The sequence below is a fragment of the Amborella trichopoda genome, chromosome 12 (genome assembly GCF_054954075.1).
Source record: "Amborella trichopoda isolate Santa Cruz 75 chromosome 12, AtrichopodaSantaCruz75HAP2 v2.0, whole genome shotgun sequence".
NCBI lineage: Eukaryota > Viridiplantae > Streptophyta > Magnoliopsida > Amborellales > Amborellaceae > Amborella > Amborella trichopoda.
In genome coordinates this window covers 44,949,684-44,966,690 of record NC_142347.1, presented here as the reverse complement: position 1 = coordinate 44,966,690, position 17,007 = coordinate 44,949,684, and the positions used below count along the sequence as shown (strand labels likewise).

The 17,007-nt window shown below is 34.3% G+C and overlaps 1 protein-coding gene across 1 annotated transcript; it reads right to left on the bottom strand.

Moving 5' to 3' along the window:
* Positions 1 to 10,280: 10,280 nt before the first annotated feature.
* On the bottom strand, positions 10,281 to 15,846 carry LOC18435406 (UDP-glycosyltransferase 90A1). The gene is made up of 2 exons (XM_011625623.3): positions 14,854 to 15,846; positions 10,281 to 11,091 (listed from the first exon to the last, which is right to left on the bottom strand). Exons 1-2 carry the CDS (start codon positions 15,821 to 15,823, stop codon positions 10,460 to 10,462), a joined length of 1,602 nt encoding a protein of 533 aa, XP_011623925.2. The 5' UTR covers positions 15,824 to 15,846; the 3' UTR covers positions 10,281 to 10,459.
* Positions 15,847 to 17,007: the final 1,161 nt, after the last annotated feature.

Below are 17,007 nucleotides of genomic sequence, written 5' to 3'. Positions count from 1 at the left end.
CAACACATAATTTAAGCCATTAGATCAACTACAATCTAATGGCTAAAGTTGAATTCAAATTTATAATTTTTTAAGAGACTTTTTCCGTTTCAGCCTTTCACAATTCAAATTTATAATTTTTTAATATTCTGCCTGACAATATTAGTGATATATTGACACAATGTTATCCCATCTCTTGATTGTAATATGACTTAAGCTGACCCCTTGCATTATAAGAAGCTGATCCAATCCCTACCATTAAATCTTCCGCGACCAATCTTTGTGGACCTATTGAACGGGAAAACGAGTTGCTGTACTTAATTGAATTATTTTATTGGAAATATCTATTCTTGATACACTAAGTAAACGTTAACAATGGAGACACATGGCAGTCAGTTCGAGTACGTCCATATGAAAAAAAGAAGCTTTAGAGTTTGGGATAAGTTTTTTTATGCTTCCCTTAGCATAAAAGTTCTATCTTTCTTTTTATTCAACCGTCCATTTTAAATGGAGGGTTAAGATTGCCTTAAGCACAATGTCACATTTTTATACTATTTTATTTTTAATTTTTTTTTATAAACTATTTTTACACCAAATTTTGGACGTCCATTCTTTTATTAAACTTACACTAGCGAAAAATATAAAAAACTATTTCCAATAAAATAAAATGAACAAATACCCCTGAAAGATTTAAGCGGTATTTTAATCATTATATTTTATCGAAAAATTATTTTTAATATTTTTTATAGGTGCACCCCAATGAGAAGATGACACGTACCAAATTTCATATTCATACAATTTGTATAAAAAAACTAAAAATAAAATACTTTGAGACGTCGGATCACTCTTGATCAAAGTTGGACGGCTGCATGATAGGGGAGGATAGAACTTCAATGCTGTAGAGAAAGCATAGAAACCTTTCCCTAGAGTCTATGCCTCTTGAGGAGGCTCAACAATGTAGAAGTCTCTAAGCAACCTAGCTCTTAATCCAATTCAATTTCTCTCTCTTCCTAAAATAACTATTTTTATTTGACAATTAAATTGGAAGTATAATAATACAAAATATATAAAATAAACTTATTTATCCCACCAAATATACTAAACGTATGGTCCTATTTTGACGATTCCTACCTAATCCCATATTTTAATTTTATTTTTCTAAACATTGTATCTTTTTATAATTTTGATATTACAAATGTGCATCATACTTTTTTCTTTCCATTGCAATAATTCATCATCATCATGGGTTTTTTCTAATTATTTTTAGTTGACTACACGAATCATAGTCTGTCAGCCCGCTCTATCAAGGGTCATACTCTCAATGAGGCCATAAGTCTCTATATCTTTTATCACTACTTCTAATCATGCTCTTTTGGGTCTACCTTTTGTCCTTTTAAGTCTTCCATTTGAAATAACTCGTACTTCTTAAAAAGTGTTGCAAGGGGTCCCATTGTAATAACAATGTTGCACAACTTTGATCATAAATACTCACCAAGATCACGTTTCAAAAAAATAAAATTCACCAAATTAAAATATTGTCATAAAATTTTCTAATTCTTAAAGGTGCTACTTGTGGTGCGTTTTAAAATATCAAGCGGTTACCTAGATCATGCATCCGGATTTATGATCTAGTTCGACGAATTAGTGGTCTAGATCGACGATTCAGTCTACCAAACATGTCATTAAATTTTTTGACAATAATTTAAAAAAATGAGGCCATTTCTGAACGATTCTCTAACAAAACTAATGGTTGTAAGAATGGATTGTGTTATGGGGGAAACTAGCTAGTTCCCTATATTTCACAAAAACCGATTCATCCACAACCATTACCGATCCTGATCGGCTGGTTCTGGCTGGTTTTGATCCAAATCGACCTTTTTTAAAACCTTGGTGCTAATTAAAACTATATGGAATATCCATTTGTGCTGGCCCATAAAGAAATGCATAAAGAGAGAAGAACCCACACTTGCACTAAAACAACATACCAAAAAAAAATAGTATCATGGAGACTTAGGAAGTCGTTGTCGAGATGCATGCACAAGGTAAGTGTCCATGAATGAGTTCATCAATGACTTATCTTAGAAAAGAGAAGGTATCATGTTCCTTGTATTTTATTTTCTTTTTGTGCGTCAGATTTGTGATTAGGCACTTTTGGGTATGTGCACTTTAGAATCCTAAAAGATTATCATGTTCCCGCTCGGGCATATATATAATAGGCATTTACTTCTTGGTTTCCCACCCTATCTAGGGCATTATATTAGGGCCTCAAATTTTAGGGATGTAACTTCCTTAGCCACAAAACCAAATTTATGGGAAAAAAAAAAGCTTGTAAGCATAGTTATTAAAACTGAACCCGACTGCCAGTGTGATCGGTTGAACTCAGATTGCCAACTGGTGCGTAAGACAGTCATGTCCAAAGTTGAAACTGTGTTTAGTAAAAAACTAGTCAAAATACATGTTTGATTGGTTTCGAGTAGTCGGACGGGTTAAACAAAGTAGAATTTTTTTATAATATATTATATATTTTGAAAATAAATGAATAAAATAAATATGGGAATGGTTTGTATAGAGCCGAGGATCCAACAATCAAAGTAAAACACACCTTTAAATAGTGTCAAGAAATGCGGTTTCAATGCTGGAAATCTTTGTGATAGCCTTAAAATATATTTTCATCTTTAATATAAAATTTAAAACTTCAAAAAAGCATGTAGATCGAGTAGGTCTATGAAAACATGAAAATCTTAGAAATTGACAGTCCAAAAATGCATGAGTAGATGTACTATTTCCAAAACTTGAAATCCATTTTTTTCTCATGTCCATGCATGTTGATGTTGAGATGATCAATTCGAGGATATTTGGGCATCAAAACAACCTCTTCTAGTGAAATTTTTAAAGTGGGTTCTAATTTGATTGTTTAGAGCCTTGGCTCTATATAAATTTTTTCATATATATATATATATATATATATATATATATATATATATATATATATAGGATCTACGCAATGCCTATGGACGAAAATGAATAGTGTTTTTGCCCATAGGCTTATCAACGTCCAAAAAAATTGAACGGTGTGCGTTTTCGACCACCACGGACCTAGCATGTCCGTGGCGGTACTATCACAAACATACTCGGTCCGTGATGGTCAAAAAATTAACGCAGAACCACAACGGATGGCGCCGTCCGTTGTGGGTCCGTTCAATAAACCGCCATGGACATTGTAAGTCTGTAGCGGTGGCGAAACACTATAGCATTTGGCCTATAGGCATTTTTTAGGTATATATATATATATATATATATATGGTGCGGTTTTGTATAGAGCCTAAGCTCTAAACAATCAAATTAGAGCCTACCTTTAAATAGTGTCGAGAAATATGGTTTTAATATTGAAAATCTTTGTAATAGCCTTTAAATATATTTTTATATTTATTTATAAAGTTTAAAGCTTCAAAAATAGTATAGATCGACAAATCTATGAAAACTTGAAAATCTTGAAAATTGACGGTTCAAAAACGTGTTACAAAATACACTATTTTCAAAACTTGAAATCTATTTTTGTCCTATGTTCATTCATCTTGATGTCGAGATGATCGATTTGCAGATATTTGAGCATCAAAACAACCTCTTCTAGTGAAATTTTTGAGGTAGGCTCAAATTCGATTGTTTAAAGCCTCCGCTCTATATAAACTTTACCCAATAAATAAATAAATAAATAAATAAATAAATAAATATATATATATATATATATATATATATATATATATATATATATATATATATATATATATATATATATATATATATATATATATATAGAGAGAGAGAGAGAGAGAGAGAGAGAAAGAGAGAGACAGAGTAAAAGAGGGGTTTTAGGGGGGGAACTTGGCTGGGATCATACTATCCCAGAACTAGTTTAGTCCCGACTGGTCTATCTAGATTGATGATATGGATCGAAGATTGCCGGGATTTGAACTGCAACCAAAGGCATAACATGTTCGTCTTTGAATGATGCAAACTGTTGGACTTGGTGCTATCCAAAATCATCCACATATGGAAATTCCATATTTTATGGGATTGATTGAGATTGATCTATATTATGTGGGATTGAGATATTCTTATATTTTGTGGGATTGAGATTTTTATTGATAAGGTTCCTAAAAGGAATAGAAATAAAAAAACATTAGGACTTTTGGATTTATCTCGTTGTTTTGAGATATATGTAGCATCAATAAGAAGTTTCTTATCTACTATGGACTCCTGATCTTATATATATGGGATGAAAGTATAGAGAATTTTGTGTGCCCTATTTGGGTCACCGGGAATGGTGGTTCCTCTGGAGAGAGAAGGAGCTTGAGCCTCTTGTGTATATGATGCAATTTTCTCTCAGAGGCAATTTCGTCTAAGAGAAAAGAAAGCTTCATTTGGACAGAAACATTGTGATGATGCCTCTTTTGAACTCCCGAAGATTGAGATGCTTGTTTATTTATTGTAGAAAAGCGGTTCCCATAAAATTTTGGTTTGTTCCCTTTTTAGTAAGAGAGAAAGTCATTTTATCGTTGCTCTCGCGTCTGTATCTGGTGTTGTCGATATTGCCAGAAGTAAAGAGAAGGAATGAATAGTTGTTTAAATGGGTTTTCTCGACTTGAGATTTTTGTAGATGTTTGTTCCAAAATCTTTGATGTAAATTTCATTGGTATAATGGATTTGTGTTTGCAATGTCCGTGGATATCGCTTTCTTGGGGTGAACCACGTAAATATTTATGTTCTTATTGTATGTGTTTGATGCTTTATTTCTCTTACTTTATTTACCAAATATTAACTTATCGAGTTTAAAGCTTCAGTGCACAACAATTGATATCAGAGCACAACACAAACAAGATGGTTAGAAAAACTCCCTTAAACTTAGCTATAGATCTAATCCAAATATATCAACTTGGTCTTTTTTTAACGTGGTTGTCCAAAGAAAAAGCTTGGCATGCAAATTAAGTCGGATTATTGATTTCCTTACAGATAGCTCGATTCGGAGGTATGTACAAGACTAAGAAAATTAAGTTGTTTTTGTGGTTTCTTGCTTAATGACTTCCCAATCTCAATCTAACTCTAGTTGAATCGGATAGGCGAAGCATAGAAAGCTTTTATTTTTCTAAAACATTGGTCAAAACTCAAAAGCAATGTTGTCAAATTCGCTTTCGAGCTTGCTTCTATCTTCGATTCTTTCTTTTTATTTTTTTTTCTTTTTTTAAAATTATTTTTAATAAATAAAATCCATCTTTAATTCTATAAAAATATTTCAAAATTTATTTTTTAATACACTTAGAGTTAGGAGCATCATGATGAAAATACATTATCAATTCATTCAAATTTTTAAAAGGAAAATTGTTTCATGCGGGCTGGTCCAGAAAGTGTAAAGCGTCCATCTTAAAGATGGATGCAAGTAGGTATTTCATTTAAAAACAATGAAAACTAACGGTCCAAATGTTATTTTACTAGAATTATTATTTCTAATTTTTACAGTTTATTTACTCATTCATATTCATGATCTCCATGTTAGAGATTACATATCTTTAAAAATTAAGTCTTAAAATTCACCTCAAAGATAGATTTATTAATAGGCCTGCATTTCTACATATGCAGGTTTGGCCGCAAAGAAATCGGGCCCTTTTAAAAGTATCAATATTCTTTTACCTTTTGAGGTACTTATTATTTCTTCATATCTCTATATGTGTGAAAGTTGGTAAGGTCGTATTTCCTTTTTTTACTTCTCATCTCTATGCATGGCATTCATAAGTTTACATATTTTGCTTATTTGTCCACTTTGTCGGGTGTTTTGCTTGAAGCGAAGTGAAGTCGACAACATGGTTCAAAAGTATGGCATCAAAAGTAGGCTTGGCAATGTGATGGCAGCCTAGTCCGAACCTAAAAAGTAAGGTTTGGGCTATGAGATGTGGCCCGGGCCAGAACACTGCAGCTTGAGGGCCAGACCTTAAGCCAGGGTAGGGCCATAATCTCTTACTTTCTTGAATTGTGTGTGGCCCAGCCGGCTTGAACATGGACAGTGCCAAGGCCGTGCTGGTATGGGACCTTTCGGCCCAGTCCACAACGGAGCAGGCTCGGACCAGCCATGTAAGTACTAAAGCTGGGTCCTAGCTAAGGCAAGCCGGGCATATTGCCCACCCTAATATTTTGTCCTTATTTTGACGGCCTGTTGCCGGCCCTAATATTCTGTCCTTATTTTGACGCATGAAAACAAGTTTTTTTATTTATTATTATTTTGGCCTCGCTGCCCCTTTTTGTGACGCATGAAAATGAGATTTTTCAGTTTTGTTTTCTTCTTATCGCTATCCTTATTTTGACCCATAAAAACGAGTTTTTTGGTGTCTTTTCCTTAAAGCTGCAAAGCAATTAGAGCCCACCTCAGAAATATCACTAGAAGAGGTGGTTTTGGTGCCCAAATATCCTCAAATCAATCATCTTGACGTGAGAAAAAAATGGATTCCATGTTTTGAAAATAGTGGATTTTGTAAAGCATTATTAGACCGTCAATTTTCAAGATTTTCATGGATCTGCTCGATCTACACTACTTTTGATTCTTTAAATTTTATAATTAAAAATGAAAATATTTTTTAAGGCTATCACAAAAATAATTTCAGTATTGAAACCACATTTTTCGACATTATTTAAAGGTGAGCTTTACTTTGATTGTTTAGAGCCTCGGCTCTATACAAACCGCACCTAAAAGGAGGAATATGACATTTGATTAATGTTTTATTTTTATTGCTTCAATTATTTTATTTCAATTTATAATATAATAATCAAATAAAATTTGCGATTCAACTCATCGGTCATGTGCATCGCTCTGGATATGGGTTTGGTATCTAGTGTATTAAAACCCGAAGATTTTTTGTCATAATTGTTGATTCAAGAATGGTAAAAGTCACATTACGCTTCCCCTGTAAAATCGCATGTATATATAAGTCCCAAGCCAATTCTCCAGTAAAATCATATATATATATATATATATATATATATAGAGGAAAAGTTTATATAGAACCGAGGCTCTAAACAATAAAATTTGAGCCTATATTAGAAATTTCACTAAAAGATGTTCTTTTGATGTTCAAATATCTTCAAATTGATCATCTCGACATCAAGAAGCATGGATATAAGAAAAAAATGGATTTCAAGTTTTGGAAATACTGTATTTTGTAGCGTATTTTTGGACCGTCAATTTTCAAGATTTTCAAGTTTTCAAAGAACTGTCAATCTACACTATTTTTGAAGCTTTAAACTTTATAAATAAATATAAAAATTTATTTTAAGGCTTTCACAAAGATTTCCAATATTGAAACCACATTTCTTGATACCATTTGAAGGTAGGCTCTAATTTGATTGTTTAGAGCCTAGGCTCTATACAAACCATATACATGGAAAATGCTAAGATTAGCCCACTAGCTCATATGGACATATGAGTGTATATGAGCCCAATGGCCAAGAATGAATCTCGGCCGATCTGACGGTTACGACTTCATTTCATATTTGAATTTTAATTTATTTTTCTACAAATCTAAATAACTTGAAGCTTTAGGCGTGTGTTCTTCAAAAATATTATAATCTAATAAAAATATGAAGAAAATAATTTACAAGAAATAAATTGATCAAAATACCCCTGAAAAGTTTTGGCGGTATTTTGATCAATTTATTTTTTGCAAATTATTTTCAAATATTTTATTAGGTGCGCCTTGATGAGAAGAATAAACGTCTAAAATTTCAAGTTATTTGGATTAGTAGAAAAAACAATTAAAATTCAAACACGAAATGAGGTCGCGACCGTCAGATCGGCCCAGATTCAATCTGGGCCGTTGGGCTCATATGTTCATATGAGCTAATTCATATGAACATATGAGCCCAACGGCTCAGATTGAATCTGGTCGATCTATCGATCACGACCTCATTTCTTGTTTGGATTTTAATTTTTTTTTTTCTACAAATCCAAATAACTTGAAATTTTAGATGTTCATTTTTCTCATCAAGTCGCACCTAATAAAAATATATATAAAAAAATTATTCATGAAAAATAAAATGAACAAAATACCACCTAATCTTTTTGGGGGTATTTTGATCAATTTGTTTCATGTAAAATATTATTTTTGATATTTTTCAATATTAAACTATTTTTAATGAACACACTCCTAAAATTTCAATTGATTTGGATTTGTAAAAAAAAAAATTAAAATTCAAACACTACCGGATATCCGTGATCGTCAGATCGGCTTAGAGAATCTGGGTCGTTGGGCTCATATGTTCATATGAGCTAGTGAGCTAATCTCAGCTTTTTCCTTATATATATATGCAAGATGCTAGGGTGAGCCCACTAGCTCACAGAATAGTATAAGCCCAATGGCCCAGAATGAATCTGAGGCCGATCTGGCGGCCGATAGTATTTCAATTTTAGTTCTTTTTTCTAAAAATCCAAGTCACTTAAAATTATGGGTGGATGTCCTTCTCATCTAGCCGCACCTAATAAAAATATAAAAAAAATAATCCGCAAAATTAAAAATGACCAAAATACCTCTGAAAATTTAAGGGGGTATTTTGGTCATTTTTTTTATAAAATATTTTTTGAATATTCACCTATTTTTTATCAACACGAGTCTAAAATTTCAAGTAATTTGGATTTGTAGAAAAAAAATTAAAATTCAAACACTATAGGGCATCCATGATCGTTAGATCAGCCCAGATTCAATCTGGGCCATTGGGCTCATTTTTTCCTGTAAGCCCATTGGTTCACAGAAGCATTTTCCTATATATATATATATATATATATATTTTTTAAGTTTATCTAATGTTTTCTTAGGTCCTTTCTAAATCCCTACCTCATAAATTTTTATTTTTATTTTATTTTATTTATTTTTAAATAGTTTTTAGTTTACTGATTCAAAATAATCATGATCATCGATGATCAGGTACAAATATGTGAGTGCATGTTCTACTCCACCGATCTAAGTTTTAAAACATAGATTTGGAGTAGTATCTTCGACGTCATGACATATACCTACATATTATTGTATTATATATGTGACTGTGTAATAAAAATAAGGAAAAAGTTTATATACGGAAGCTACCTTATGATGTAGAACTATGGATGCCCCTCAAAAATCCATTGGAAAAGGTAGTTTTAATGTTGAAGAACCCTTTGATTGATCATCTCGACATCGAGATGTATGACTACGAAAAATAAAAATATTTTAAGTTTCAGAAATGACGCATTTTAAAGCATATTATCTACACCGTCCATTTTCAAGATTTTCTTATGTTTATTGATCTACTTGATTTTAACCATTTTTTAAATTTAAAATTTTATAATTAGATATAAAAATAGATTTGAGATAATCCTAAAAATATTTTACATCAAAATTATATACCATAATAAAATTTGATGGTGCACCTTACCTCTTCACCTGCAGTTTTACATCCGTATGCAAGCTGCACCTTAAAAATAAATGATCTCATTCTATACAATTCGATTATATATGTAAGGAGTTGCACTGGATAGGGCAAAGGGCACTGGATAGGGCAAAGGGCAAAGGGCACTGGATAGAGCAAAGGGGGCAACAGGGAAGGCGAAGACTAACCTGGGCCCTGCCCAAGCCCCTAGAGGGTGGGTCAAGGACCGTGCAGATACTATACATAAGGAAAAGCATGAGAGAGACAGAGAGTAATGAAAGCATTAGTCCCAATAATAATAATAATAAATAAGTAATAATAAAAAAATATAAATAAAATTGAAAAAAAAAAACTTACTTGGATATGTTCTTAAATCACATGAAGAACTTGAAGTTCCATAGCAAATCCTATAGACCAAGCCATGCGGTGACAGACAACCTTGAGAGTCATCTTTGGTGAATCTAATTCACCTTCCGTCTCTATTTTTTTATATATTTTTTTTCTATCTTTTGTGGAAAAGTTAACCTCCTTTTATAGACAACACATTTATTTTGTAACCCTCACATTCATGGTTTATAAGAGTTGATATCTGAGTCTAACTCCTGCTTTAATTCCCTTAAGTGTAACTAATTAGGATTAATAAGTTGTCACAAAACTCTTAATCCTATGTAATGAGCTAAACCTGTCATTAATCCACTAATGACTCACATAATATGATGTTATCCAAACATTCTCATAATTTGTTGAAAGATATTTATAAATTAAATAAATTTTGTATATGTATAATATAAAAACAAATTCTTACAAGAAATCCAATTCTAAACATACCACTGGGTTTTCCCTCCAATGACACTGTGTTTCCCTCTATTACAACATCTTATTAAAGTTAAAAAAAATGAATCCAAGTATATGGCATTGCCTCCTTTTAACCGCATGAAACTTCATTATGGCTTGTGTATCATTATTTAAAAAAATAAATTTTCAAAAGAAAAGAACCAGATAGGCCACATTTCTAACGGGAGTGGCAAGACAAAGCTCATTTCTTCCTTTCACAAAGCTCATTAATAAGCCAACTCAAATTGTTATAAGACGACCCACCCTCATGAACCGCCCTCCTTGCCTTCTCTTTTATCTCTGTACCCCTCTCCCTTGCCCTCCTCCCTTTCTCTCCCCTCATCAACTCCACCACCTCTCTCTCTACAACTTCTCTCTCTACAACCTCCCCCTTTTCCCCTTCACCCCACACCACCCTTGATCCCACCCCTAGCTCCTCCTCCACCATCTTACCATTCAAACTTTGCTCAGCCATCATGGGCCAACCTAATATTGGCACCCCATACACCAAACTCTCTAGAAGCGAGTTCCATCCACAATGGCTCATAAACCCACCAACAGCATTGTGGCTGAGCACTTCAACTTGTGGAACCCACCCTCGGATCACTAGCCCACGGCCCTTGACCCTGTCCCCGAACCCATCATCGAGCTTGGGCTCACCCCTCACCACCCACAAGAAGTTCAACCCCGAACCCTCGAGGCCTGCGCCAATCTCTCTCATCTGAGCCTCCTCTAGACGAGCTTGTGAGCCAAAGGCCACGTATAGCACCGAACCCTCGTCCTTCATGTCGAGCCAATCCAAGCACTCAGCCCGTTCCGTCTTGGGTATCTCCACTGCATAATGATGTGGGAATGAATAAAGAGAGAAATTAGAAGAAAATAGCATACATGTTTGCATGTTAAACTGAAAATAGCATACATGTTTGTGAGCCAAAGGCCACGTTTGCATGTTTTATATTCATATAATTTGTATAAAAAAAACTAAAAATAAAATAATTTGAGACATCCGATCTAAGATCAAATAGTGAGTAGCTCTCTTGATCAAAATTGAATGGTTTGATAGTAAGAGAAGCATAGATCTTTTATGCTGTATGGAAGTATAGAAACATTTCCCATGATAAATAAAAATAAGTGAGGTTAGGAATAAAAAATAACACATAGATTATGTTCCCTTTGGAGCATAGTTTACATTTATCACCTTGCTCAGAAGACCTAGTTGGGAGATTTTTTCGATCTGAAATTTTGGAAACCACTTAATAATTACTAATGATTATTTTCAGTAAGGAAAATTGAAATTTGAATTGCCTAACATGTCACCATCTAAAAATTGAATCCTCTCTATTCAATCTCAAGTATTATTTTTATGTCCATAGAGGGAACAAATAAATTATTTTTTTTTTTTTTATTGAGGCAAACCTATAGGTTGAAGAGGTTACATCCCAAAATTTGAAGTCCTAAAATTAATTCTATGTGGGGTACCCGACAGAGTAAATGGATATTCTACTCCGGCGAGAGTAGAATGTCTTTTGGGTAAAGTAATATGACTTCGTTTCAGTTCCGAGGGAACATTGAGGAAGAGTCCAGCACCCTTGTGTTAGGGCCTGCGGCAAAGCAGTAGAAAGACTTTATACTCTTGCAGGAGCATACTATCTATCTACTCTCGCAGATAAATCTTCAGACTGAAATAGTTTTAGGACTTTAAAATTTGGGAATATATCCTATTCAATCTCCACCCTCAAGATAAAAATAAAATAAAAATCATAAGAAACACTATCTATAAGCCTAAAAAAATATATTGAAACTGAACATAGAAATTTTAATTTTTGGACAGCAGATGCAAGCATCAAAGAAAAAATCAAATTTCTTTTTTTTGATACTAATCGTTTGGCAATTTATAAGTGGACATTAAAATTTCCAATAAAAAAGTTCTTTTAAGTTAGATTTCACTCAATGAATGGACAATATGCTCTTGCAGGAGCATAGCATACGCTCCAATGAAAGAAATATAATCTAGAGAGTCTGCTCCTGATAAGACAGAAGTGACGTCTTCTTTTTTTTTGGCGGGAATAGTAAAGGCTAGTTTGTATGCACCTCTTCAGGAATCTCCGCCGGAAACCAATGTTTTAAAAAAGGGTTGATGGGCAAGATCGATCCCAATCAATTTGGAAAATGCCATAATGAAAGTGATGATCATGATTGATGAACTAGATCATCCACCACCGATCCTGGTTTAGGTAGGCAGAATTGGCGATATGGATAAGCAAGATAAGGCCGGATTGGGGATCTCGCAAAAAATAAAATTCTTAAAAAAAAAGAAGACAAAAAAGACAAATATAACATATAAGAAAAGTCCATGAGTAAGTGGGTACAGGAGCCCGCGGACTCACCAACCTTTATATTTAAGATGAACATTGTAAAAAACTCATAAGGTTTATATGATATACAATTTTTTTTTTTTTTAAAAAAAATATATAAAATATGATCCTATGAGACCCTCTCACACCCATGTGTATAGGATCTCAAAGGATCACCATTAAATATAACATATATCTCTAGAAAAATCAAATTCCACACCCATGTGATAACTTTTTTAGAGATGTGTGTCATATTTAATGGTGATCATTTGGAATCGGTGTGGGAGGGTCTTATAGAATCATTACTTTAATATATATATATATATATATATATAAAAGGGCCACATATGTATAGTACAAGTCGGCTGACTCCTAGAAACCATATCCTAATGCATATTCTATAGGTCTTGTATACAGCAAAATCATTTACCTTTGATATAAAAAGGCCACAATTACTTATAAGAAAAAGTATATATAAGGTTGCAACCTTAAAATGTAGAATTAATTATACACCTAAAAAATGCATTGGAAAAAGCTGTTTTAATGTTGAAAACTCTCTAATTGATCATCTCGACATCAAGATGTAAGAATATAAAGAAAAAAAATATTTTGAGTCCCAGAAATAATGTACCTTGCAGCACATTATATAGACCGTTTATTTTCAAGATTTCTATATGTTTATAAATCTACTTGATTTTAACCATTTTTGGACTTTAAAATTTTATAATTAGACGTGAAATTAAATTTTCAGATAATCCTAAAAATTGTTTGCACCAAAATTATATATTATGATAAAATTTAGCGGTACACCTTAATTGGATTGTAGCTTGCAACCCAATAAAAACCACACCCTAATTTATAACAATAAGATGTGGAATATGATAATAGCTTAGGTGTGTCACAAAGTTCGAGGGCAAATTTTTAAACCTCAAGTTAGCCAATATAATAAATGCAAGGACGTAAGTTTTTTTAGGTGGGTCACAAAGTTGAGGGCACAGCCAATATAATAAATTCAACGACCTAAGTTTTTTTTAGGTGTGTCACAAAGTTGAGGGCACTTTTTTTAGACCTCGAGCTCAGTCAATATAGTAAATACAACAACCAAATTTTAGGTCTGATAGTTAAAATTAATTATGACCCTCCTGTACAACCGGCTCATTATGTACTTTGCGTATTTTACATATTTTGTCACACGAAAGGTAAAATGGTATTGACAAAGATCTATTCCCACGGGTTGACTTTAAAAACTATTTTAAGTGTTGGTTTAAAAAGACCCCCCTTAGTGTACCTTGTATATTATTCCAACACGCTAACGACCGGCTATTTTTTATTATTTTGATAAAAATTAGAAATATATTTTAGTAACACTGATCCAGTCAAAGAACCGGATCGTCCACCAATGATTTCTAATCTACTTAGGATATTTTCGATCGGGATGGTTTATAGTTGAAACGGTAAGAGAGAGACTTTGTTGTGGATCAATTTAACTGGGAAAAATGATTTGGTAGGGCTGCAGTCTTATCAAAATAAATAAAGCCTTACTTTATAAATCATTAAAAATTACAATTCAAGTATTAGAAAACCTTTATATTGATCATCTTCGTTTGAATATTATGATTGTTAAAAAAAAAAAAAAGAAGATTTCAAGCTCGAAAAACATAATTATTATAACAAAATATCTAGATCATCCATTTCGGTCTAAAATAAGAGTTCATAGATCTGTAAGATCTATACTACTTTTTGAGTTTCAAATTTCATTGTCATGTTGCAAATTGATTTTAGAGCCTTCACGGAAATTTTTGCTACCAAAAGTTCTTTGTAGACGAGGATTTGAGGTGAGACTTATGTTTTCATAAAGCCTAGGCTTTACAGAAACCTCATCCTTCAACTAATAGTAAATCTTAATCTTTCTCACTTATATTTGCCAGCCCCCTAGAAAATACAAAAAAAATTAATCTCAAGCAGTGTAGAGAGATGAAAGCACTCTAAAGTGCAGAGAGATGAAAACATTCTAAATGGTCTAATACAAACAGGCCCATAAAAAGACGTGCTGGTTAGAATTCTCTCTGCAAAAGATGCCAGACCGGCTAGTATAACAACTTCGCCAGGCCAAAACATTTGTATACAAGATCAATCAAAGAAAACAATGAAGTTATTTTTATTTTCTTAGTGATATTAATAACCTTAAATATAAATAATAAAAAATTCATTTCATATTAGTGATTTCATGATTTGACCTTACCTGGCTTCGGCTCGTCCCACAAGCACATAGGACCTACACACCAGTAACGCTGCCCCTGTGTATTCAATGTCTTTACGAACTCGGGCTCGAGCTCGTAGAAAGAATTAAGTATTTCCCCGTAGCTACGGAGCTTTGCCGCACCAGTCTCCAAGACAAAGGTCCAGGACGGGTCTTTGGGATCTAGTGATCGGAAAGTGGGCGGCACCTCGACATGCGCTAGCCTCACCTCATGAGGCAAGCCAGGCAGCAAAACCGGTTCGGAGTCTTTGGGTATGGGTGAGCCATAAGCAGCAATGGCCAGAGACAAGCAGGTGGCATAGGCGCTCGTGCCCATAAAAGTTAGGCGGGGTATGGATAGCTTCTCGGCGACATACTGAGTCCAATAGAGGAAGGTGTCGGAAATGAGGCAGATTGGGGGATTGACTGCTGCGATTTCTGATAGGGATTGCTCGAAGGAGTCGCGGAGCTCTTTAACCGCATTCAGAAAGGGGAGGAACATGTCCATGGAGGGCAGCTGTTCCGTGCTTTCGCAACCTTTCGGCAAGTCTGGGTGCGATGGGAAAGGGAGGTCGATGATGCGAATTCCGGAGTCTTTGGGGAGGCTCTGTCTGTAGAAAGGGGAGTTGGAGGGGGTGGAGAAGATGGTGAGCTCGAGGCCTCGGCGCAGGAGAGTGGCACATAGGTGGAGGAGTGGGATGGCATGGCCTCGAGACATGAAAGGGAAGACTGCTATGTGGGGTGCCGATGTCCGCTCCATGCTCAGACGCGTGGGCTCAACCGGTGTAAGCCGGCGGATTATCTCAGGCTCGGTTGTGGTGGTGGCCATGGCTACATAGACTTGAAGTTGGGTTTTACAGAGAATGGGGCTTTTTGGTAGCCTTATATAATATATTGAATGCAAGACTGTTTCCTTATTATGCTCTATGTTGTTTTTTCCTTGGAATTGTCGTCTAGCTTGTGTATAGAACATTCCAGCATCATCTCCTCTGGGACAATATTAAAAATGGTTGAAACAGTTTATAGTCATTATAGGGTTCAAATATTTCAAAATTTTCTTGAGGCTCTCTATACTACAGTGTTTAAAAAGAGGCTCTCTATACTACAGTTTTTAAACAATAGTGTTTAAAAAGAGACTCTATATACTACAGTGTTTAAACAATCGCCGATTAGTTTTTAAAAAGTCGTCGATATGGAATCGTCGGATCAAAATATGTAAGAACCCGGTTTTTCGTAATTAATTTATAATAAAAGTTGTTATTGTTCTATAGGCAGCAATTGCTGTGAGCCTCCCCCAAAAGTCAACAACCAATTAATTATAGAAAAAATATCTCCATATCCTTTATTTTTAAATTTTATATCTCCATAGATCCAAGATTTCAAAACATATATTTGGCCACAAATATCTTAAGTTTTATATCTTCTAATCCCCTAATCTAAAATTTTCCACTTTAATCTTATTTTTTAACCCAAAAAATTATAAAATGACAAACATTTCTAAACCTATATTTTCACTCTTATCTCCAAACTTCTCCCTCTTTCACTCTCCCCAAACCCCCTTTACCTCAAGTCTCTCTCTCTCTCTCTCTCTCTCTCTCTCTCCCTCCATATTTACGTCTCTCCTCCCTCACTCCTCAAGCCCGCTCTCTCTCCCTCCATATTTACCTCTTTCCCCGTCACTCCTCAAGCCCTCGCTCTCTCTCTTTGTGTCCGTATGGCCCCCTCTCTCTCCCTATTGCCCCCCTCTCTCTCTGTCCCTCCCCCAAATGCCCTAATGTATAACACCCTTCTAACTGAAGCTTTCGAATTGGAGAAGAAAATGGTCCAAAAAGGATTGATTGCTGATGGGTTCACTTATGGTGCTCTTATACATAGTCTATGCAAAGAGAAAATGACTCAAGAGGCAAAACATGTTATCACTGAAATGCTCGAAAATGGACTAAAACCTGACTGTTATATTTACAGTAGTTTGATTGATCGTTTGGTGAGAGTAGAAGAAATTGAAGAGGCTTTCAGTGTAAAAGAGAAGATGGTGACCTCGGGTGTTCAGTCCAGTGCTATAACATATAACATGCTTATTCGTGGGGTATGTAAAAAAAGTATGGTGAAAGACGGTGATAAGCTCTTGGATGAGATGGTGAGGATGTGTTATACCCC